Genomic DNA, 24,713 nt, shown 5'->3' with positions numbered 1-24,713 from the left:
CTTATTAAGAAAATTTTAAAAATTTCTGCACAAGAAATTATGGACTGGAAGTGCTCTTTCCACCATTTATGATAAAAAGTGGGTTCTAAATTTTTTAACCAACAGAAAGAAATGTACTAATGCTTTCTAAAATCTCTTAAAATGGTTTCAGGTAGACAGTGACAAATTTCTATGTTATGCAATTATTGCGGAATGAAAGCCGGGTTTGTTGTTATATCCCAGACACAAATCTTTGAGAAAGAGACAAACATGGGAGTTTGAACTGGTTGTTCAGTAGGAAAGTTTTGCTCAACATTTTGTAATTGTTCTGGTCCTGTAACTGACCTTTAAAAGAAAAATAAAAGAATGAACAGTGACCTTCATCATAATCACCTTGAAAATGAACTTAAGCCTAGTATTAGAACATAAAAAGAAATCGTATATTGAATAAGGAAATTTTACTGTAGAACAGTAATACTAGGCTGTGTATATCATGTAAAACTTCCCACACTTATAGAACTTAATCTTAAAGCCTTATAACTGAAATCTAATCCCTTTGGATATTTGGCCTTTTGCATACTTAAAAAAAAGCATTTGAAAAGTTATTTTTTATCATCAAATAAAGTGGTGGAAGCAATATAAACTTGACTAAAGATGAACTGTAGAGAGTTCTTGCTGGGATTAACTTTTCATTGCTAATATGACATCTAACAGATGCCACTTAAATATTTCTGTTATTTTTTTAAAATTTGTAAATTAAATCAAATCTTCCCATATATCCTACCCACCAATATTCTCTAACCTGGTTATACAGTATTTTTCTTTTTAATTTTGATATACTATGAATTATGAGACATTAATTTTTTTGTGTATAGTGTTTAACAGTTGCCAAACAAGAAAAAGAATCTGTCTTTCTTCTAAGCAATCCCCATTCCCACATAGAGTCTGTGAGATGCCAGTAACAGGTGTCTAATTGCCGTGAAACTTTGATTCTGCCAGCTAAATGTGAACAGATGACAAAAATACAGGCATTCACGTTGCATCTGCCAGATGCTGTGTCTTGGTTTCAATCCAGGGGATTAGTGACCTTGAAACTTTTAAAAAATATATAAGAAAAACTATTATTGTGTTCTGTTTTTATTTTTTAATATTTTTTAGTTTGGTTTAGCAAATCATAATTAATAGCTCACCATTTTAAATCCAATAAAAATAAATCCAATTAAAAATTAGTTTTTATAATTAAAGCAAAAAGGGGTATCACAGAGACACTACGTATTTCTTTGTTAAATTGAGGGTGTGAGTGATAGAAAGTTAAAAATACTTGCATAAAGTCAGAACTCGTGTACTCGTTTACAATTAATTAAAACATGTTAGTTATATTATCTAACTTGTTTTGATTAATTGTAAACTTCAATATTTCAGCACACGAGTTCTGATTTTATGCAAGTATTTTTAACTTTCCATCACTCACATCCTCAATTTAACAAAGAAATATGTTGTATGGTGTCTCTGTGATACCCCTTTTTGCTTTAATGATAAAAATTAATTTTTAGATTTTTTTATTGGATTTTACTGAATACTTCACAAGCTTAGAAACATCATTTTAGGAAAGATGTGAACCTGTAATAAAGAATTCAGAAAAGAGCAAAAACGATTGATTAACACTCACTTCCACATATATTTGAGAAAGTGAATTCAATGTGCTGTAATTTTTGGAATGTTGAGAAAACTGCTAGCTTGGGGGGAGACAAAGACCAATAGATTGACAGTAGCCACTGGCAGAGGTGAAAGAGATTCTTGCACTGCTTCTATTAGAATGAGCAGAAGCCTGAAAAACAAGATGCATGGTATTTCAGAGACTGCTGGGAGCCATTGCGGTACAAGTAAACACATGGGTTGTGTTAGGGTAGCTAAGAATAGAAACAGGTGCAGGTATACTTGCGTGTACACCAATGCTAGGAGTTTAGTAAATAAATTTGATGAATTTGAGGTATTGCTCAAAACATCGAAGGCAGATATTGTTGGGATATCAGAGACGTGGTGTCACACAGATATAAGGGATGCGGAACTGCAATTTGGGGAGTACAACGTCTACAGAAAGGATAGACAGGATAGGAAGGGGAGAGGTGTTATGCTATTAGTTAAGAAACACATAAAAACCAAGGAAGTGAAGCCAGTTGACATCGCTGGACAGTGCAGTGTGGAGTCAGTTTGGTGTGACATAAACATTGGGAGATCAAAATTGAGAGTAGGAGTGTGCTATAGGCCTAATGACTCTGATGAGTATAATAAGGAACTGTACAGGGAAATAGTGGGCCAGTAAATTAGAGAGTCTTATAATGGGAGATTTTAATTTCCCAGATATTGACTGGAATTTGGGGGCTGGTTACTCACACACTAGCAGGGCTTTTGTGGATTTATTGGATGATTGTTTTCTACATCAGCATGTTCGGGAGGCAACTAGAGGGAGTAATACTCTTGATTTGATTATCAGCAGTGATTCTTCATGCATTAAGAATCTGCAGATATATGAACCACTAGGTGGCAGTGATCACAGTGTGCTGAAGTGGGATTTACTCAAAGAGGTAACTACCATTAGGGGTAAAGGGAAGGGTTATTGCTTCCGTAAAGGCGACTACGATGGACTGAGACAGTATTTAAATTCTATACAGTGGGACCAACTGATGATGTTACCAACAGCAAATTCAAAATGGGAAGCATTCAAAGAACTTATCTTGGAAGCTACTAGGCTTTACATACCAACTAAGAAATATTGTTCAAGGTTTAGGCCAAAATGGATGTCAGATGAACTAATGAGGCATATGGCAGAGAAGAAAAATGCATGGGATACATACAAATTAACACATGACACAGAAGCCTATGATAGATACAAGTTGATATGCAACCAAGTTACAAAGGAGGTTAGGCAGGCGAAGGCAGGTTACGAGAAATCCTTGGCAAGGGATGCAAAGAAAAACAGCAAAGAGTTCTTTACTTATGTAAACTCTAGAAGGAAGGGGATGAATCAGATTGGTCCACTTGATATTGATGGGTCAAGTGTTGATGATCCTGCTCAGGTAGCCAACAAACTAAATGAATATTTTGCATCGACATTCACGCATGAGGAGTTATTCAGCGAGGGGAATGCCAGAGGTGTATTCAACTCTAGCAGTAAGCTACAGAATCTTGAAATAACTGGGAGTAAAGTTGAGGAGAAACTGTTGAAGATAAACACAAGAAAGGCACCCGGGGTGGATGGGATCTATCCAGTTATATTAAAGGAGGCAGCAAAGGAAGTAAGCAAACCCTTAGCCATAATTATGAGAGCTTCCTTGGACTCAGGGGAGGTACCCATAGACTGGAAATGTGCAAATGTGACCCCAATTCACAAAGGAGGATCAAAGGCTGACACAAGTAATTATAGACCTGTGAGCTTAACTTCTGTTCCAGGAAAATTAATGGAGGCACTGGTTAAAGAAGCACTGCAGCATCATTTAGACAAGACTTCAGTTATAGTTCAGACACAGCATGGTTTTGTTAAGGGGAAGTCTTGCCTGACCAACTTGATTGGATACTATGATGCAGTCACAAAAGAACTGGATGCAGGGAATAACTTTGATATTATATACTTGGATCTTAGAAAGGCTTTTGATACTGTTGCACATGGAAGACTGCTACACAAATTGGAGCAGTGTGACGTTGGAGGCAAATTGCTGCTATGGATAAAGGGGTGGTTGAGGGGGAGAAGACAGAGAGTGGTAATCAATGGACACTGCTCATCGTGGACTGATGTTATTAGTGGAGTCCCTCAGGGCTCAGTGTTGGGTCCATTATTGTTTTCTGTATTTATAAATGATATTGATGATGGTATATCGGGATTAATGTCCAAGTTTGCAGACGATACAAAGGTTGGCAGGGTTGTCAAGGACACTACTGACACTATGCTGCTGCAACAGGATCTGGAAAGGTTGAGCAGATGGGCTGAGAGGTGGCAAATGAAGTTTAACATTGACAAATGTAAAGTACTACACATGGGAAACAGCAACCCCAGAGCAACGTATCAACTCTGTGGTACAACACTGACAGTGGTAGAGAATGAAAGGGACTTGGGGGTGGTTGTGCAGGCAGATATGAAGTTCTCTGAGCAGTGCAGACGGGCTGCAAGAGTAGCTCATGGAGTATTGTCAATGATATACAGGAATTTTTCCAGCAGGGATAAGGAGGTGATTATTCCATTGTATAAGGCGATGGTCAGGCCACACCTAGAGTACTGTATACAGGTCTGGAGGCCTCATTTCAAGAAGGATGTAGAGCTGCTGGAACGAGTACAGAGAAGGGCAACAAGATTAGTGAATGGAACAAAGGGGTGCTCTTACGAAGAAAGGCTTAAGTTTTGCAAATTACAGTGTCTGGAGACTAGGCACCAGCGAGGTGATCTGATAGAGGTGTATAAAGCCTTGAATGGTTTAAGCATGCTCAATGCTGATGGGATTCTTCCTCTAGCTCAGAATAATCACCTGAGAGGGCATAAATTCAAATTGAGGAAAGACAGATGTAGGATAGACGTGCGGAAATTTGCCTTTAGCCAGCGGGTGGTTGGTTGGTGGAACAGACTTCCATCCCTTGTGGTGGAGGTTGATAGCCTAAATAAGTTTAAGGCTCAGCTGGACAGGTATTTTGAACGAACAGAGGGGTGAAGTGGAAGTGGTTTTTTTTTTTTTTTTTTGGCTGATGCTGCATAAGCTTGCTTTCTTGCATCAAATGCCTCTACTAATGCTAATGCTAATGCTAACAACCCTGAGCATTTGTAAATAATGGTGAAAAATTAAAAGTCTGGAATTCACAGCTAAAAGCAAACTCAGAAGAAAAAGTAAGTTTTTGTTCCGAGTAAATCAGAACAAAATTCAAAATTTTATCAAAAGTTTATTTTTAAATTATTTTCTCAACACAAGAAAAAAACAAATAAAAAAGTGTATCAAGATATAAATTTACAAAAACAAAGCATTGCTGTTAATAGCCCAGAGTTCAATCAGTGTGCCAAAGGATTGAGCAGTTGATTTCATGTGCCTTTACTTTTATACCACTTGTATATATATTGTCTGCTTAAGAATGACTGGCTATATGCATTACAACACTTGGTGCTTTTTAAAATTTTTCATAAATTTCACATACAACCCAAGTTCCAGAACATGTGAAAAGAGATTTGACCTAAAATTTAGCTATGAATATACATATTTTTATAAATTAATATATACTTAATCTCAAAGAAAAAAAATATGAATAATAGAAATAAATAAAAAATACTTTACCTGGATTAGTGGGATGGTTTGTCCATATTTCATTAAAAAGTGCTTCACAAAAACAAAAACAAGCCCCCTTCCAAAAAACAAAGTGTTGCTTCCCAGGGAGGAGCATGCCGCACACTATAGGAACCTCTGTATTAGCTATTGAAAGAATTTTACATTAATAATACATCAGTACACTTTAAAATGCATTGGTTTCCAGACTGCCATGCAAGTCCTCTTTCAAATTTCACAATAGTAGTTCACAAAAATAATGGTCGCATAATAGTTATAAAGAAGTCATTTTTATTTATACGCTTTGATGAGCTACTGCTATTAGATTAAGAGGGGGTCTGTAGTTTAAATATTATTTGTGTATAATCATTGTGTTCATTACATTTGTTCTGAAAATCTGCCTTGTGTATTAAAGAAAGTAATATAGAATGCACTAAGCAGTATTGAGGAATGTATTTCATGGTGATATATTATCTCTTCAAAACATTTACAAGAGCATCTTTTTAAACATCTTGCAGTGAATGAATTAACAGAGGAAGGGAAGAATGCTATTGACTCACCAGGAAGCCCTACTATTCCTGATCTTCCTCCACAAGATTATATTCTTGGTAAGTAACCTTAAAATGTTTTGTTGTAATGGACTTATATTTAGGAATTTAAACAAATACAATAAAACTCCAGTGTGTTGAAATAGGGATTGTGTGTGTGTGTTTAATAAAAGGTCAAATTAAGGGATACATTTTACTCCACCTGTTAAAGAAGGTTAGTTGAAAGTTGCAGCTTACATGCACAGCCCAGCAACCTCGTACAATTAGATTACTAAATTGTCATATGGTCAGGCTATGTTTCTGAATTCAACTTTGAAATCCTCTTATCAGACCAAAAATAATTATGGGAGAACAGGGTGTTCAAACTCATGGGTAGGGTGGTAATTCAGCTGAAGCTAAATCAGCCAGATTTCAGCTTCAGTTAACTAAATGAAAACTCCAGTGATGTAACATTTTAGTATAAAATATTACACCGCTGGAGACTGGAGAAGCTAAATAAATGCTTATTTTAACTGAAGTTGTTTTTTAATAAAAAAACAAATTTATGAAATATCTGCAATAAGGCCTCTGAGGTTGGGATTATTCATACTACCAATTTTAAACACACACACCAACCGTTTATGACTGGTTGAATAATGAAATAAAATAAAATAAAATGATAGAAAAGACTGTAAAATAATATTTACAAAAAACTTTTAATCATTTACAAAAAACTAAACTATAACAAAAGTAAAATAAGTAAATAAGTTAAAATGCATTAAAATATAAATATAAAAGCGATAAAAAAGACGATAAAAAACACTAGAGCTTTCGGAGGTGTCTTCCTCCTTCCTCAGTAATAGTGAGACTTAAATGACACATCCTTAAATACCAGGTTCTGGTATTTAAGGATGATTGAACCTGGTATTTAAGGATGTGTCATTTAAGTCTCACTATTACTGAGGAAGGAGGAAGACACCTCCGAAAGCTCTAGTGTTTTTTATCGTCTTTTTTATCGCTTTTATATTTATATTTTAATGCATTTTAACTTATTTACTTATTTTACTTTTGTTATAGTTTAGTTTTTTGTAAATGATTAAAAGTTTTTTGTAAATATTATTTTACAGTCTTTTCTATCATTTTATTTTATTTTATTTCATTATTCAACCAGTCATAAACGGTTGGTGTGTGTGTTTAAAATTGGTAGTAAATTTATGAAAATATGGCATTAAATTTGTTGTTGTTTAGGGGAATAAATCAAAAATTAATTATTCTTGAAGCAAGTCAGTCTTGGCTAGACTCTTGAAAATGTTTTTCATCACAAAATTACACTAGCCTTCAAAATACATCATCTTGCTTTCAGATAAAAACCACTTTTGTATTTGAGGTGGAAATCATGGACCACTTGTATATTTGAGATCAGAGACCACAGACCACAAAAACTCACCTTGGCAATCAGGTCACCTCTGAGGTGCCTGGTTGCCAAGTTCTGTAGCCCAAATAATCAAAGTCTCCTCATACAGTCATCCTCATGCCGATCTCACCATTTGAGTTGTCCGTCTTTGTACCCTTTCAAGACGTTTGATGTCTTTTTTCAGATGTCTCCATACTTGAACACAGTATTCTAAATGTAGTCTTACAATTGCCTTATACAGTGGGATTATGACTTCCCTAACTCTACAGGATAGCATTTGATAAATCATTGATAGAACACCATAGATTTCCTGGATGCGTGGATTGCAACTCCCAACTCCTCCTCCGCTGTTTTTAATTAAACCCCACCCGGTGTATAATTTATTTGCAGGTTGCTATTCCCCAAGTGTAAGACATTTAGCAACATCAAAACATAACTGCCACTTCTCTGACCATATTTGAAGCCTGTTCAAGTCATCCTGAAGGAGCGCTGCTTGACACTGATCATTAACGACTCTGCCAATCTTATGTCATCTGCAAATTTTGACCTCACACTTTCTATCCCTTGGTTGATGTCATTTATGAAAATAAAAAACAACAGTGGTTCAAGAACCAGTCCTTGAGGGACCTCACTCCTGACATTACACCAATCTAAATAATATCTATTAATCACAACCTTCTGCCTTGTAGCCACCCAGCAATCCATCTTAGAATCTTACCAGTAATCCTAACCTATTTAAGCTTATACAGTAACCTCTCATGAGGGACAAAGTCAAATTCTTCGCTAAAATCCAAATAAACTATGTCGAAATTGTTCCCTAAATCCAGCTCATGAGTAACTGTGTCAAAATAGCCATCTAAATTAGTTAAGCATGATTTACCCTTAACAAAGTCATGTTGTGTGTCTTTCAGAATGCCATATCTATCTAAATGTCCCTGGATTGTAATCACTGCCTCTAAGACTTTTCCTACCACTGCAGTGATGCTAACTGGTCTGTAGTTACCAATTTTTCTCTTAGAACCACTTTTATGTAGTAGTGATATATTGGCACTTCTCCAATCCAAGGGAATCTCCCCTGAATCCAAAGATGTGCTCATAATTAACCTCAATGGTTCGATACAGTACCTCGTGCTCTTCCTCAAAACTACATGGTATACATCAACTCCCGGGAACCTTACTTGCATTTGCTCAGAAGTTTTTCTAATAAATAATCATCTGTAATTATAATCACTAATTTCATATGGCTCAGCCTCACTCGCCAGTCTCTTCTCAGCACAAAGGATATTTCATCAATAAAGACAGACAAAGTACCAGTGCAAGGGTCCAATCTCATTCACTTTTTTTTCCTTGTATTGACATACATGAAAAATTCCTTGTCCCCACCTTTGCTCTCATAGCCAATGTTTCCTCATACACAGTCTTGGCCTCCCTGACCTTATTGGTGGTACTATTACAGATCAACTTGTACCTGTTGTAGGCTTCAGTATTTTTCGTCACTCTGTTACTGTCCCTTGCTATCTTTTTCTGCTCTATTTGACCAGCCAGCTCCCCAATCATCCATTTTGGCATCCTCCTCCTGTAATATTTTCTTAAAGGTATGTATGCGTTCATGTCTTCTGTGATTTGCTGTAAAAGTATTCCATAATTCAAATGTATTTGCCATACATCAGCAATTTGCCCAGTGCACAGATCTTCCAGCTGACGGTTGAATGATCACTTCCTGACAATGGTTCCTGTATTGAATCATCATTAATGATGAGGCCAAGAATATTCTCTAAGATGCTGGTACAAATAATAATCATCTAGTTAATTTAAAAAAAGCTTTTTCCCATCATGAGTTTCCCTCTCACTTAGCATTAGTAGAAGCATACAATGCAAGAAAGCAAGCTTACGCAGCATCAGCCAAAAAAAAAAAAAAAAAAAAAACCTTCCATTTCACCCCTTCATTCATTCCAAATGCCTGTCCAGCTCAGCCTTAAATTTATTTAGGCTATCAACTTCCACACCAAAAGATGGAAGTCTGTTTCACCAATCAACCACCCGCTGGCTAAAGGCAAATTTCCACAAATCTATTCTACAACTGTCTTTCTTCAATTTGAATCTATACCCCCTCAGGTTCTTAATCTGAACAAGAGGAAGAATGCCATCAGCATTCAGCTTCCTCAACCACATTATACACCTCAATCAGATCACCTCGCAGGTGCCTACTCTCCAGTCACTGCAATTTGCAGAACTTAAGCCTTTCTTGGTAAGAGCACCCCTTTGTTCCCCTCACCAATCTTGTTGCCCTTCTTTGTACTTGTTCTGGCAATTCTACATCCTTCCTAAAATGAGGCCTCCAGACCTGTACACAGTACTCTGGGTGTGGCCTGACCATTGCCTTGTACAATGGGATAATCACCTCCCTGTCTCTCCTAGCAAAATTGCTATGTATCATTGACAAGATTCCATGACCTGCCTTGGCAGCCCATTTGCATGAGCAGTGAACTTCATATTTGACTACACAGTTACCCCCAGATCTCTTTCACTTTCCATTTCCCTGAGTGTAGTACTACACAGTTGGTATGTTTCTCTTGGGTTATTGCTACCCATATGCAGTACTTTGATTTGTCAATGTTAAACTTCAGTTGCCACTTCTCAGCCCATTTGCCCAACTTATCTAGATCCAGTTGAAGTAGCATACTGTCTTTACTGTCATTGACAACTCTACCAACCTTTGAATCATTTGCAAAATTGGTCATTAATCCCGATATACCTTCATCAATATCATTGATGAATACACAAAACAACAATGGGCACAGCACTGAACCCTGGGGAACTCCATTAATAACATTTGTCCACAAAGAGCAGTGTCCATTGATTACCACTCTCTGTTGTCTCCCACTCAACCATCCCTTTATCCATTGTAGCAACTTATCTTTAATGCCATACCTCTCCAATTTGTACAGCAGTCTTCCATGTGCAGCAGTATCTGGTGAGTATGGGCTTGGCACACCCTGGATGTGCCAAGGTGCCTTGGCACACAGCTGGATATCAACATTCTTCTCTTTCTTAGTGATTCCCTTGTACTTTCTCTCTCTCTCTCTCAGGGTAACTCGGAACTTTTTTTTTTAGCTGGTGCAGCATAAGCCCCTTAGGCTTCCGTGCACTATATGGCTAGTAATAATAAATAATAACCTTTCCTGAAATCCAAGTATATGATTATTTTTGACATTCAGTTCCTTTGTGACCACATCATAGTATCCAATCAAATTGGTCAGACAAGACCTCCTTTTAACAAACCCATGCTCTGTCTTAACTATTACTGCATTCTTGTCTAGGTGATCCTACAATGCTTCTTTAACTAGTGACTCCATTATTTTCCCCAGAACACAAGTTAAACTAACAGGTCTATAGTTACTTGTGTCACCTTTTGAACCTCCTTTGTGAATTGGTGATACATTTGCACACTTCCAGTCCATGGGGACCTCCCCTGAGTCCAAGGAAGCTCTCATAACTATGGCTAAGGGTTTGCTTACTTCCTTTGCTGCCTCCTTTAATATAACTGGATAGTTCCCATCTACCCCAGGTGCCTTCCTTATATTTAACTTCAACAATTTCTCCTCCACTTTGCTCTTAGTTATTACAGAATCACTTAGCTCCCTGTTAGAGTTTGATAAACTTCTGGCATTCCCTTCATTGAATAACTCCTCATGTGTGAATGTAGATGTAAAATACTCATTCAGTTTATCAGCTACCTGAGCATTATCATCAATAGTCAACCCACCTATGTTAAGTGGTCCAATCTGATTCATTCCTTCTAGAGTTTACATAAGTTAAGAACTCTTTGCTGTTTTTCTTTGCATCTTTTGCCAAAGATTTCTTGTAATCTGCCTTCGACTGCCTAACCTCCTTTGTGACTTGATTACAGACAAGCTTATATCTGCCATAGGCTTCTGTGTCACCTGATAATTTATTTGCATCCCATACATTTTTCTTCTTTACCATGAGCCTCATTAATTCATCTGACATCCATTTAGGCCTGAGCCTTGAACAGTATTTCTTAGTTGGTATGAAAACCCTAGTAGCTTCCAAGATTAAGAATTCAACATTGGTAACATCATCAGTTGATCCCTGTACAGAATTTAAAAACTGTCTGAGACCCACGGATGTTTTCACAGATCTGAAAACTCTGTGCTGAACTTTTAATTATAAAAGGTGTTAAAAATTTGTACAGAATAGTGTAGGACATGTTCTGCAGTTTAAAAAAAAAAAAGTTCCTATAAACATACATCTCAAATGTACTAATTTACAAAATATTACCCCTATAGTCTGGGCGTGTCCTTAGCCAGGTGGGAAGGAGCAGCAGTGCGTAGCACACGCTTCTTGATTAGACCGGGGTTCGAGCCCGTCACCACCAAATACGGAGAATGTGGAAAGGTCAGGGAATGACCACCGCATATCCTGGAGCAATATGGCCTTAGTTGCTAATGCTCCTAAAAACCAAACAAACAAACAAAGAAACCCCTATAGTCACCTTTACGAAAGCAAAGCCCTTGTCTTTAGCCTTAATGGTAGTTACATCTTTAAGTAATTCCCATATCAGTACATTGTGATCATTGTCACCCAGTGGTTCCATTATCTGCAAATTCTTAATGCATGAATAATCACTGCTGATAATCAGATCCTTCTATTTAAGTGTATCCTTTCCCTGTAGAAGCATTCTCTCCTGTCAACAAGCAGAGACCAGTCTGAAAAAAATTCTACCCCCTTGAGCATTGCACAATCTCTCCAGGGCCGAATTGATCGACTAGACTCTCATCATATACTCCCTCCTATTATGTCTGGGCAGAATTGCAGACACTTTCAAATTCAACCCTAGCTTGCAACTTTTTTTCAACATTGTCCTGTACTTGTTAATTAAATCTGCAGATCTCTTACTCTTAAGGTCATTAGTGCTGACGTGTACAACAGAATCACCTTTTGTGCCCTTAAAAGATGATATCTGCTGTACATCATCATCAACTTTTGCCTCTGGCAGACATAACCTGGTCATGTTCCACCTATCCTTCTTGCATAGTATATTTCCTGTCTCCCTGACAATAGAGTTACCAACAATAACTAGTTCCTTTATGACCAGCACATTCTGCCTTGGAGATTGCCTTTCTATTGCCTGATGCACTGGAGTCAGCTCTTTCGTTGAACTGGGCAGCTGAGAGCTTGTTGGGCCCCTCATATTAATTTCTTCGATAGCATTTACACTACACCTCTACAAGCTCTCACGGACGCCCGTCAGAATGCTGAGTTGGCGCCTAATTTCTTGACACTCTAGGCATATAGCACACACAAAGACATCCTCCTTGGCTAGATCATGCCCTGTTTTAGAAAGTTCAGCGAATATTTCACATCTCACAGATTTTTTGAGGCTGTGATGTGTTTTGCCCCCTTCGTTTCTCCCCTGAGTCACAGCACTCTCGCTAGTCTGTAATCTTTGCTTCGCAGCTCTAGTCTGGGTCATGATTTCCATTTAAATACAGTTTAATTAACAATGGAATTTAATAAGATTAATAAATATTTTTGATTAATTGATAATACTATACTAAGCTAACAGATTCCTAGTAATATCACTCATATTACATTATCTAGTTTTACGTTATACCTTACGCTATCAGTTCGAGATATATATGTTGCACTACAGCCAGGCCTCGCATAACATGATTTCAATTAACTCGTTTTTCAGTTACCACTATTTGAAAAAATTATACCACTTTTCACTTTATACAATGCAAATTTCCAGTTAATGCGATCTTTTTTTTTTTTTTTTTGTATGTGATAGTTGAAAAAGATTTGAATCACACGTTAAGCTTACCCCTCGTCAGACAGGCAGTAAACAAACGTTTGCCTGCTGCCCGCTTCAGTGTGTTGCATCAACAATTGGAAGAAGACATGTCTGTCTCCCGCTAATAAAGTCAATGCAGACTTGCAATTAAAAATTCTAATTTTTAAACGAAACAGATGAAAATGTTACCGTGAAGGAGATAAAGGTAAAAGAACTAGATGAAATCTTTCGTATCAGAGAGAACCTCAAAACGTTCTCTGCGATATTTATTTCACCAGGGCCCAGAAAAGATTGTTGTTGGCTATCAGAAATTGATTGATGAAAAGAGAAAGTCAACACTGTTCAAATGACTCTGTTCAAATATTTCCCTAATAAATTGTTTCTTCATTGTGTATTTTATGTCAGAGGTTCCCAAACTTTCTCGGTTCATGGCGCCCTTAGTGTCTCAGTAATTTTTTCACGGTGCACCTAAACCAAAAGAAATACCTAACAGTTCCATTTATTAAGTAGTTAGGTCCAAACAACTTGATAAGAAATGTTGAAACTATGAACTACCTTGAGCTAGTAGTTTGCGTGGTGTCCGACAGATGTCGAGTATCGCTGTTTCCCTCGAAAATTTAAAATATTCCATGGCACACAGTTTGGGAACTCCTGTTTTATGCAAATAAACATTTAATTCCATAATTATTTTCATTATCTTTTACATGGTATACAGTTAAAAAGTTATTTAAAAGCTATTTTTAAAATTTTTTTATGGACATTCCTGAAGGTCGACCATTTATAATTTTTACTATTATTATATTTAATTAATGCATTTCTGTTTTGCACGATGCGCTCGCTGGACGAATTAATTGCGTTAATTGAGGTCAGCCTGTATTTCTTATCAATTACAATATGGCAGATAGTTCAAATATTTTGGCGCCAACACCTGGAGTCATAAATTCCAAAAATCACTTATCAATTACAATACGGTGGATAGTTCAAATATATTGGTGCCAACACCTGGAGTCATAAATTCCAAAAATCACTAGTTAAATTCAAAATAAGAAGCAAACGAAGGCCCTACTAAACATTTAATATCTTTGTAAAACTCAATGTAGTATGTTAATTAATGAAGAATATGGTAAAACTATCTAAATACTTATCCCTTTACAGCAGCCAAAAATCCACTGACTGTTCTCTTCTGTGACCAGAGCACCCTCTCTCTTATTCCAATCAGTCTGGGGCAGATTAAAGTCACCCATAATAAGACATTCACATTTGCTTTCCCATTCCAACTGCATATAACAACTCTTGGCTTATTCTTCACAATATTCTGGTCTGTTGATTACTCCCACCCTTGCCGACTGGGCTAGCTGGGTGGGTAAAGTGCCTGCCTGGCAACCCAAAGGTTGTGGTTTGGTTTTGAATCCTGCCTCGGGCTTGGATCAGAGTAGAAAATGCAAAAACTTTGGGAGGTGCATTATGGCCACAGAAGCCGATGCGCCAACAACTAACAAAAAAAAAAAGCTCCCACCCTCGTTGTTTCTTTGTCTCCGACTAACTCTCACCACACAGGTTCTATGCTGGCAGACATCACTTCAGACTCAGCAAAAGCTCTTTTCATGCCGAGGCTGCTTTTAATAAGAAGTATGACTCCTCCACCCATTCTATCTTCCCTAAATACATTATACTTACCATAGTGGAACTCGTCATCACCAATTTCAGGATGGCACCACATTTCTGTTAACCTTATTATATCAGCATTAGTTGTCCTAACTAGGAGTTCAAATTCAGCCATTTTATTGACAACACTCTTGACATTACCATATACTCAGTTGGGACTAACTGATCTTCTGCAGTTTACTACTCTGGCACATCTCTTGAAGTTACTTAGGTTTGTATCCCAAGCTATAACTTCCCTCTCATTTGAAACATTGCTACTCTCAGAACATCTTATCAACATCGGCTGTTGTGCGAACAAACAAGAATTTGTGAGTTGCGTGCAAGCATTACTTTGATCCATATCATCAGATAAATGCATATCTAAAATTCCCTTCTCTCCATAACTAACAATTTCCCTGAATCCTTAGAGTATCCTCAATGATACTTCAAAGTATATTGTTTTTGTGCGGCCTCTAGGGTTTCCCCTATTACCGCGGTATCATCTGTAGGTTTTAAAGCCGGTGTGTGTGTGTGTGTGTGTGTGTGTGTGTGTGTGTGTGTGTGTGTGTGTGTGTGTGTGTGTGTGTGTGTGTGTGTGTGTGTGTGTGTGTGTTAAGCAAATGTTATGTTGAGTGTTGTTTGCCAGCACCTGGAGTCTTAGCAGCCAGGAGCAGAAACAAATATATTCTGCGTCCTGACTCCCATCCCTAGCCACGAGGAGGCACTCCAGGGACAACTAGCGATATCATCACTAAGTGAAGTTCTCAGAACCTCGATGGAATCAAGGGAAAGGAAGAAGTAGGAGGACTGCTAGAAAGGAAGAAGAAACTACTAGTGGATAGAAAAGTTCTTCGAAGGGTAAGGAACCCTCAGAAGAAAGAAAACAGCTGAAGCTACAGAAAACAACATAAATTAAATTACAACCCCGCTGGCAGGTCAAGGAGCCCATTCCAAAACCTGCCAGAAGGCAAAATAAATAACCTCTTATTTTACATGTTATGTACAAACAAAACATTTCATTAGTCAAGTTAAATAAACTATTTAAATTATCAAGGGCCAAACACCCCAAGAATTAGGTTTAGGCGAAAGCTGATTAAGAATTTATACTTAATTAATGTGAAACAATCATATACAGGAAGCAATTGTTAACTACACTATTTACAACAATTCATGTTGGCCACTCCAAACAGACAGATGGGGACCTGGGAGCTACCAGGGCAAATAATTTACTGTTAAGGCGGGCAATGAGAAAACTGTCTGAGAAGAAGAGAGGAGCCAAGGTGAAAAGAACGAAAACATCAAAACTAAGAATATCATAAAATCAGGTGCTCTCGTATCCAAGCATTTTGGATACTAGAGCAGTTAAACATATTTACACAAACAAGAGATCCAAACGTGGATCCAACCAAAGCAAGTATATGGAGTATTCTACATCAAATATTAGTAGAATACAGTCGCAAACACAGGCCACAGACCAGAGGGGTAAATTTTCCGCAGGCGCTGACCGAATAGAGGGAGAAGGCAGTATACTCAGAATAAGAGAATACATCAACTGCAAAATAATTAAACTATATACAAAAGTTCCACTCAGAAGCCAAACAAAATCTGTAAGGCACTAAGTAAAGCATAGAAAAATATCTCCCAGGTGTATAAAGTTATAATTTCATTACAAAGCCACAGAGTCCAAACCATAGTCCAAGCTATGAGCTCTGAAGGCCAGTAAGAAAGAGGATTAGGTCAATTAGCCTGGGAGACAAAGTCCCACACACTAAGAGAGCACTAGAAAATATTTACACATTTCGCGCTATTGATCAAATGATTTGACAAATCAAATGGTCTCAACTGTCTCAAGACCAGGAAAAACAAAATCACCTGACAAGATTGAGTCAACAATACAAATCAAAATCAATCCTGGAATATTCAGAAAAAATTTAACAAAGCATATATACAAATATTTATGTATAAACAAGTGCATCTCAAACAAATAGTAAGATGCAATAGTAAATACAGTCTTAAAATTAAATTCCAAGCCAAACATAGCGAGGTAAAGACAAACAATTGCAACGACACAGAAACATGCTATTTACAAAAGTAAGGTCACAGCACTGGGAAAATACAAGATCTGTGAGGTAGACCACAGAAGGTTACATTACAATTTAGGACGGTTTATGGTAACCAAGCAGGAAGCAGAGCAAGAATCAAGTACAAAGTAAAATAATTACCAAAAGGAGTAAAACCATGCATTTTAAGATTTAAATTTTAATAATGTAGAACAGAAGCTCCAAAAACATTAAAATCAAGAAAATTTCCAGAGTAGTTTAGAATTCCGTTCAAAGTGTTAATAATTCTTCCTCTGTGCCTGAAAAGCTGATCAGCAAAAGTGTTAAAGTATGATAAAGCATCCCTGGAACCAATGAGACGAGGGAAATCTTCAACTTTGTAAATATTTAATCCCAGGGCAAGATGAAGTCTAATGTCCATATATAGGACACAATTTAGGATCAAATGTTCCACCGTCTCCTCAGAGCCATATGGACAAAGAGGAGAGGGGACCAATCCAAATTTAAAAAGTTTAGTATTCAGGCTACCATGACCAGAAATTAAAAAAGAAACATACAAACTGAATTTCAACCAGCTGGTAGATTTTTCATAAGTATGGGGGGATAAGTATCAGAGGGGAAGAAGGAAAAGGTGACTCTACCAAAAGGAGAAGCCGCCCAGGACCTTTGCCAATCTTGGACAAAAAGGTTATAAAGTCTAATTTTATCCTCCTTAGGGGATAAGTCAAAATCAGGGGAATAATCACCTAAAGTAAGGCAACTGCCTATTACGATGGAAGGAGAGAAATTGGAAAATGATTTCATAAAATACAGGAAGCTCTTCCATTGATTACTAGAAGAGCATCCATGGAGATTGTCCTGCAGGTGTAAAGTAAGAAAATCCATTGTGCTTGGATCAGATATTTCTTAATAATGGTATTCAAGGTTCTGGAGCCCCAGGCACCAGAGCCGTAACAAATAATAGGAAGAAGTAAGGACTTATAATATATACCAAGGGTGGAGGATTTAAGGCCCTACAGAGAACGGGAAATATTGATCAACCAGCCAGAAGTAGTTCTAATTTTACTAAGTACATATTTTACATGTGGTAAAAAGGATAACCGGTCATCCATAAAGATGCCCAAGTATTTATACTGCTTAACATAGGAAGTGTTCTGATCGGATAGTTTAACAACAGAAGGTCTGGAATGACTTAAACATCCTTTAGGCAGGACCTGCGTAGTCTTTGGAATAGAAATGGAAAGTTTGTGAATTGTGGACCAAGAATAGAGCTCTTCAAGAATATCTTCATTTTACCTCTAATTCAGAGCGAGAGTTACCTGGAATAATCAGGGCAAGGTCATCTGCGTAAGCAATATTAGTGATGTCTCCATGAGGAGCATTGAGCCATCCGTCAAGGACCATATTCCAACAGACAGGTCCGAGGACAGCAGGCACCTCCGTAGCCAGGTGGGAAGGAGCAGCAGTGCGTAGCACACGCTTCTTGATTAGACCGGGGTTCGAGCCCGTCACCACCAAATACGGAGGATGCGGAAAGGTCAAGGGAATGACCACCGCATGTTCCCGGAGCAATATGGCCTTAGTTACTAATGCTCCTAAAAACCAAACAACAACAACAACCGAGGACAGCCCCTGGAAACTGGCCTCGAAACTGAGCAAAAGCCCGAAGAGACCACAAGGTTTCGATCTTTGAAATAGTTAGAGATAAGTTTGTAAATAGGGAAAGAGACCTCAGCCTCCCTGAACCTCGCCAGGACACTCTGCCACCATAAGGTGTCAAAGGCCCCTTTGAAGTCCATGAAGAAACCAAGGACATATTTAGATGGAGAATTATGGACAGAATTAAGGAGAAAGTTGACAGCATCTGCAGTACACTTGCCCTGGGCAAAGCCACATTGTAAAGAAGAAGAAAGATTCTTGGAGTTATAGTAATGCTTAAAACGAATAACAATAAGCTTCTCCAAGAGTTTGCCAAAAAGGGACAAGAGAGAAATGGGCCAGTAGGAAGAAGCAAGATTGGACGGTTTGTCAAGTCCTTTCAAAAGAATTTTAACATTGGCTGTTTTCCACTAAGAGGAAAACACCGTTGGACAAGCAGGAATTTATAAGTGATGTAATAAGCACAGGTTTGATGGACCAAACTCTTTTAATTATATATACCTCAAGGAAATCAAGCCTTACCAACCCTGAAGGTACCAACAGCAGCATCAATCTCATGTGCAAGAAAAGGATCCTCAACTGAAAGACCTTGATAGGTGAGGTGTTGAAACCTGAGATCAGTTTGTTCAATACACTCAGGAAACGTTGAACCTTGATGGATAATCTCATCAGGATAGAATTAATTGAGGATTCCCAAGAAATGGATTGTGAAGAATTAGGTAAAACAATTGAAGTCTGAGGGCAGGTTGGATGAAGTTTATTAGCCATTATTTTATATGGTAGACTCCATGGATCATTCCTCATAGTATTTTCCACCAAACAGTCCCAAGCAAGCCTCTTTTCCTTGTGAATAGAGTTGAAATATGTGTTCCTAGCAGATTTGTAAATAGTAGCAAGTCTGTTAATTTCGTCAGAGCAAGGATTAATTCTTTTAGCTCTCTGAAAGCTTTTTCTAGCAGTTTTGAGTTCTCTACGAAGGATAGTAAGAGAAAGGGGCCACCAGGGAACAGCATTGAGCTTACGACATCTTTTGACAAAGCTTGCATTAGAAGCCTCAATGATAATATCGGTAACTTTATTGACCAAGCCCAATGTACCAAGAGTAGAAAGATCAGCAATGAAATCATCCGAAACCAGATGATTCAGATTATTGTCAAAGATAGACCAATCAGCATCTTTAGTTTTGAAACGAGGAAAGTCATGATTAACGCGATGAATAGAGGATGAAGTAGGAGCACACAATTCAAAATAATTGGGTTATGGTCACTGGAAGACCAACTAGGATGGACAGACCAGTTTGATAGGTTAAATTTAAACGCTCGATTGGTAATGGTCACGTCAATAAACGTCTGACCAGAGGAGCTGACAAAAGTTGGAGGATGATTTCTGAAATTTCAAACCACCAGATTTTTTGAAAGAATAAAGTCCTCCAAGAGGGGAGACCCTTAGAATTAGATGTAGGACTGCTCCAAAGAGGTGAAGCAGTGTTGGCATCAGTCATTATGAATATTGGTTCACTAGAGATTCTGAGCAGAACAAATTCCAAATAGTTAAGGAAAGGCTCAATCGGCTGTACATCCTGGCTACATTTCATATAGAGTGATAGTGCATAAAGACGACCAAAACTGTCCTCCAAACAGGCACAAGCAGAAAATTAGAGCAGAGTTCGTTCAATTTAGTCACCATAATAAGTGGGCCTGCAATGACCAGGGCCGCCCAAACTCTGGCCACCGCATTGCTACCAGTACCAGAGACATCTGACATCCGAAAGGAAGACCCCTGAGAACACTTTTGTAGGAATATGGTTCTTGTAATCCTAAAATGGAAATTTTGCGATCATGGATTAATTTAGAAATGTCATTCACGACTGAAGAGAGAACGCTGACAATTCAATTGGAGAAATTTGAAAGAATCACTAATAGAAGTTAAATTGCTGGTTGTATTATTCATAATTAGTCCCTAATTTTATTTGTTCCTGTACACGAAGGTACTCAGGGCAAGCAGTATCCTTGAAGGAATGATTAAAGTCCTTTTTCTCAATTTACAGTTAGGACATACGGAAGGGGTCTCTTTGGAAGAACAATCCGAGAACTGGTGGCTCTGAGCACCACAGTGCCCACAAGTGTTAACTTTGCTTTTACAGAAGTTTGATCTGTGTCCGTAACCGAAGCAACGGGAAGCCACAACGAAATCCCGTACTCCATGCATGGACCAACCAATATAAATTTTATTAAAACCATTTATTAGTAAACGTCTAATGGTTCCAGGAACCTCTAGGACCCAGTGCTGTGAACCTTTCATTTCAGCATTCATCTTCTGTGGTATCACGTGAGACATCGTAGACCACCACAGTGGCGTTTAACCTTTTTATGAGTGTCAATGTGAAGTTTTAACTCGTTAAATTTTTTACAATTTTTGAGACACTCGAGGTCACCTTTAATAGCAGTCTCAGTGATGACACCTTTGTCACGCACCTTGCGGACAGCTTTAATTTTGATTTGTCTCAACTCAGATTTAAGATTACTAGAGATTTCTTTTCTCACCTCATCACTAGATTTTAGTTCTTAATTTTCCCCAGCACAAACTATAATGACATGTTGAGGTTGAATTTGTTTAGTCGTTGAAGGGGCGGGACCAGTAGAAACCACATTAGCATAAGATTTGGTCATTTGGACTGGAGCCACAGTAGGAGAAGACTTGAGTTTGTCATTCTTAGCACTGAGTTCAAAAATAGACTGTTCCAGGATGTTAAAGATTTTTACTACCTCCACCACACCACAAGTGAGAGGTATTAGATTCATTTTCAAAAAGGTTTAACAGTTTTTCTTTTAAGCTGTATTTATAGAATTAGTCATAGTAGAGGTAGGGGAGTCGCAGCAGCTAACCTCAGGATGTCCATGAGAAGCAGCCAAATCAGGGTAAACTTCCATGACATCAGACAATACCACAATTGGTTGGGATTTTGAGTACAGTAATACCCCGAAGTTACGCGATAGGTGGGTCCGACGAAAATCGCGTAAGTCGAATTCGCGTAAGTCGGGGTACAACTTTGCATATAAATACATATAAATTTTGCTTAATTGGAACCAAGGACTAACAAAAACACTAGTTTAGAAGAAAAATATTAATAAAATTGCAGTTCTTTATACATATTAATACAAAATATGTATTAAAAAAACAAATGACTTACGTTAAAAAGTATTTCGATGTCGATGGCTTCATAAAATCTAACAAATTCGTCTGACGACACAGCGCGTTCTTTTTTTCACGCAGAATTTCTTAGTAGCAAGCTAATAATATTTTTATTCCTTGCTTTGTAGCTATAACGCGTTCTTCGTTGGAGTCTATGTTTTCTAAAATTTTTAAGCCCTTTACAATTGAGCCCTTTTCAATTTTCAAACTGTCAAGTTTGCAATTGTCATGTGCTTTTCGCCGTTGCTTCATTTAGGCCTGTCATATCACATGGTCTTTCATTTCGCTCAAAGCGTTTCACAATTTCATATTTTTTCTCTATCGACAGAGGCGGACTGGCCATAAGCCTTACCGGGGAAACCCCGGTGGGCCAGTGTGATTTTGGCCATAAACCATAGTGTGAGGCCACTATAAATTTTCCCGGGTAAGAATTTTTGATCCAGTCCGCCTCTGTTTATCGATAATTGCTTTTCTTTTTCTCTCTGAATCTGCAGTGTCTTCACCAGGACGCTTCCTTTTCACACCTTTTAATTAAGTATTTTACTCATTTTTAAGGAATAAAGCACATTTACAAAACGAGGAGGCACGCTTGATACGCATAAACAAAGCTGCGCGCATGTAGCAACTGAATAAACAACACCATAAAGGCAGAGATACACTATTAACACCTCACATTTCTAGGGGTTACTACCATAAAACAATAAAAATCCAGTTGCGTTTCTGCTAGTGAAATCTGTTATAAACTGGTAGTAAACTCGATCTAATTGCATTTGCGATTATACCGATAGCTGGAATTGTGTTGGTTTTTACGTTATTATGGTGAAATGTGTTTCCCCTTCACTGATATAAAAAACAGAAAAGCAGCAAAGTTGAATTTTGTTCATCTTTCGCTCTCAATCTCCGCCGTCGCACCGTATATCGATAACATATGAAAAACGACCTTGAAGATAGTGGGCGGCAGCGTTGCCAAACGAAAAAATCAAGAACCGCGTAACTCCGAGTTCGCGTAAGTCGGGGTAGCGTAAGTCGGGGTATTACTGTATAAGTCTTTCTCAATCTCATCAGAAGCAAGAGTTATATTAGCTGGCATGGATGAGGAAGAAGAATCAAGATCAGAATCCTCCATGTCATAGGGTAAGAGTCTATGACCAAAAAGAAAGAAAACTGAGCGCAAAAGGCAAGTTAAGTGTGACAGTTTTGGCCACCAGGTGGCAGTATAATTAGTATCCTAAAATAATATCCTAACCTCAAACAACGCAGCCACCAAATTTCGTGAAGAAAGGTCCATAGAAGCAAAGTTATGCCCCTTTAAATTTTTCCTTAAAAGTAGCAAAATTTTCCTGGATGAAAACCAGTAATGCAATTTCTCTAATAATTCCACAATGGAATGTCCAATAATCTTGAAACTTGGTGTACAAGTACTTGGGACCCCAAGGGACCTGTACAGGCACTAAACAAAAGTATTCGGCACACAGGGGGGGGGAAAAAGTTTTGATCGATCACGAAAACCACCCACCTGGGGGCGCTATAAGTCATGCAGATCGATCAAAGGTTGAGTCAACATAGTACACACTGAGTTTCATGTTGAAGGGTGTCATATTAAAGATGTTACGGTAGGACAAAGTTTTCCAATAAATGTGCACTAATTTTTTGGTTACTAGTGTATATACAAAGACATCAATATCAATATAGAGCAATACACTTACCATCCATTATGTCCAGGATATATAAAATAACTAAAGCACTGGTGCAACCAATATTTTGGGTTCATATATATATATATATATATAAATATATATATATATATATATATGCACCATAAATAACCAAGCAATACCCATAATGCAATGTAACATAGTAGCAATATAGATGTCTAATATTATTTCCCAAAGATACACAAGGTACACTTTACCATAGAAAACCAAAGTGTCACACAAAATGGCAGCTTCCAGTGTAGGCAGCCATATAAAAGCAAGATGTCAGCTTCCTAAATAACCGTTCCCTCCCAAAAAGCCCGCTCTAAATGTCTATTGGCCAACACTACGAGGAAGAAGACATGGCGTCTCAAGCGAAACCAAAACTAAAATTTGATGCCATTGCCAAAGAAATTCAAAACTCTTTTTCTGGCTGGCTATTGATACTTAAAAATGTATGAAACAGTACCCCTGTGTCACCATCAGCCACCCTAGCGTTCCAGAATGGTGTCAAAACCTTTGACACCCCTATGGCAGAGGGTCTAAGGCCAAACTCAATAAAAAATACTCTGTCAGTGATGGAGTTATGATATAGGGCATTCATTTTCTAATGTTAAACAAGAACAAAAAAATGCTAAAAATTTTCGAAGGGAAAAACAGTTAGCACTGCACTACCCCTTCACTGACAGACAAATGGAAGGTGTCATTAGACTCACCAAAAAATCTTCTTTAAGGGGACATACTTGATACTGGGGGGGGGGGGATGGCCTAAAAACACGTAAAAAAGGTAAATCCAGAGAGACTCAAAATAGCACATCTGAACACACAATGACAATCCTGTTCTGTTCTCTCCTCAATGATACTGGCAAAAATCCTTGCACAACCTTTGTTCAAATGAATACCATCTCTACAAAACAGATTACTACTATTACCTACAAATGCAGGCCACGCTGATAAAAATTTTCCCCCTAGAGCCTTGCAGATTCTCTCAAGTCTCGAGTTAATCTACAAGACTTTCAGCATATAATCCCTCCTATCATGTCTGGTCAGAATTGCAGACACAAAGCTAGCAATTCTGCTTCTTCCATAGTTTTCCACCACTGAACCATTCCTTTATCCATAGCAGTAACTTGCCCTTAATGCCACATTGCTCTATTTTTTACACAGCAGTCTTTATGTGCAACAGTGTCAAAAGCCTTCCTGAATCCAAGTATAGGATGTCAAAATTATTTTTTGCCTTGAGTTCCTTGGTCACTATATCACAGTAACTTATCAGATTGGTCAGACAAGACTGCCCCTTGACAAATCCATGCTGTGATTGCAGCATAATTGCATGCCTGTCCAAATGGGCCTGCATTACTTCTTTAACCAGTGATTCCACTATTTTCCCTGGAGTAGATGTTAAGCGAACAGATCTGTAATTACTCAT

General features: G+C 37.9%; 1 protein-coding gene across 2 annotated transcripts in view; it reads left to right on the top strand.

The window, feature by feature from the left end:
* Window positions 1-24,713, top strand: part of parvin (beta-parvin) — a 130,826-nt gene that overhangs the window by 23,529 nt on the left and 82,584 nt on the right. For both annotated transcript variants that reach the window (XM_090382486.1, XM_090382487.1), the window contains one exon: window positions 5,795-5,884. In XM_090382486.1, the coding sequence (XP_090238612.1) occupies window positions 5,795-5,884 (90 nt within the window). The remainder of the gene's footprint in view (window positions 1-5,794; window positions 5,885-24,713) is intronic.

This window comes from Mastigoproctus giganteus, chromosome 10 (genome assembly GCF_048544385.1).
Source record: "Mastigoproctus giganteus isolate SK-2022 chromosome 10, ASM4854438v1, whole genome shotgun sequence".
Classification (NCBI taxonomy): domain Eukaryota; kingdom Metazoa; phylum Arthropoda; class Arachnida; order Uropygi; family Thelyphonidae; genus Mastigoproctus; species Mastigoproctus giganteus.
This window is presented reverse-complemented; position numbering and strand designations above follow the sequence as displayed.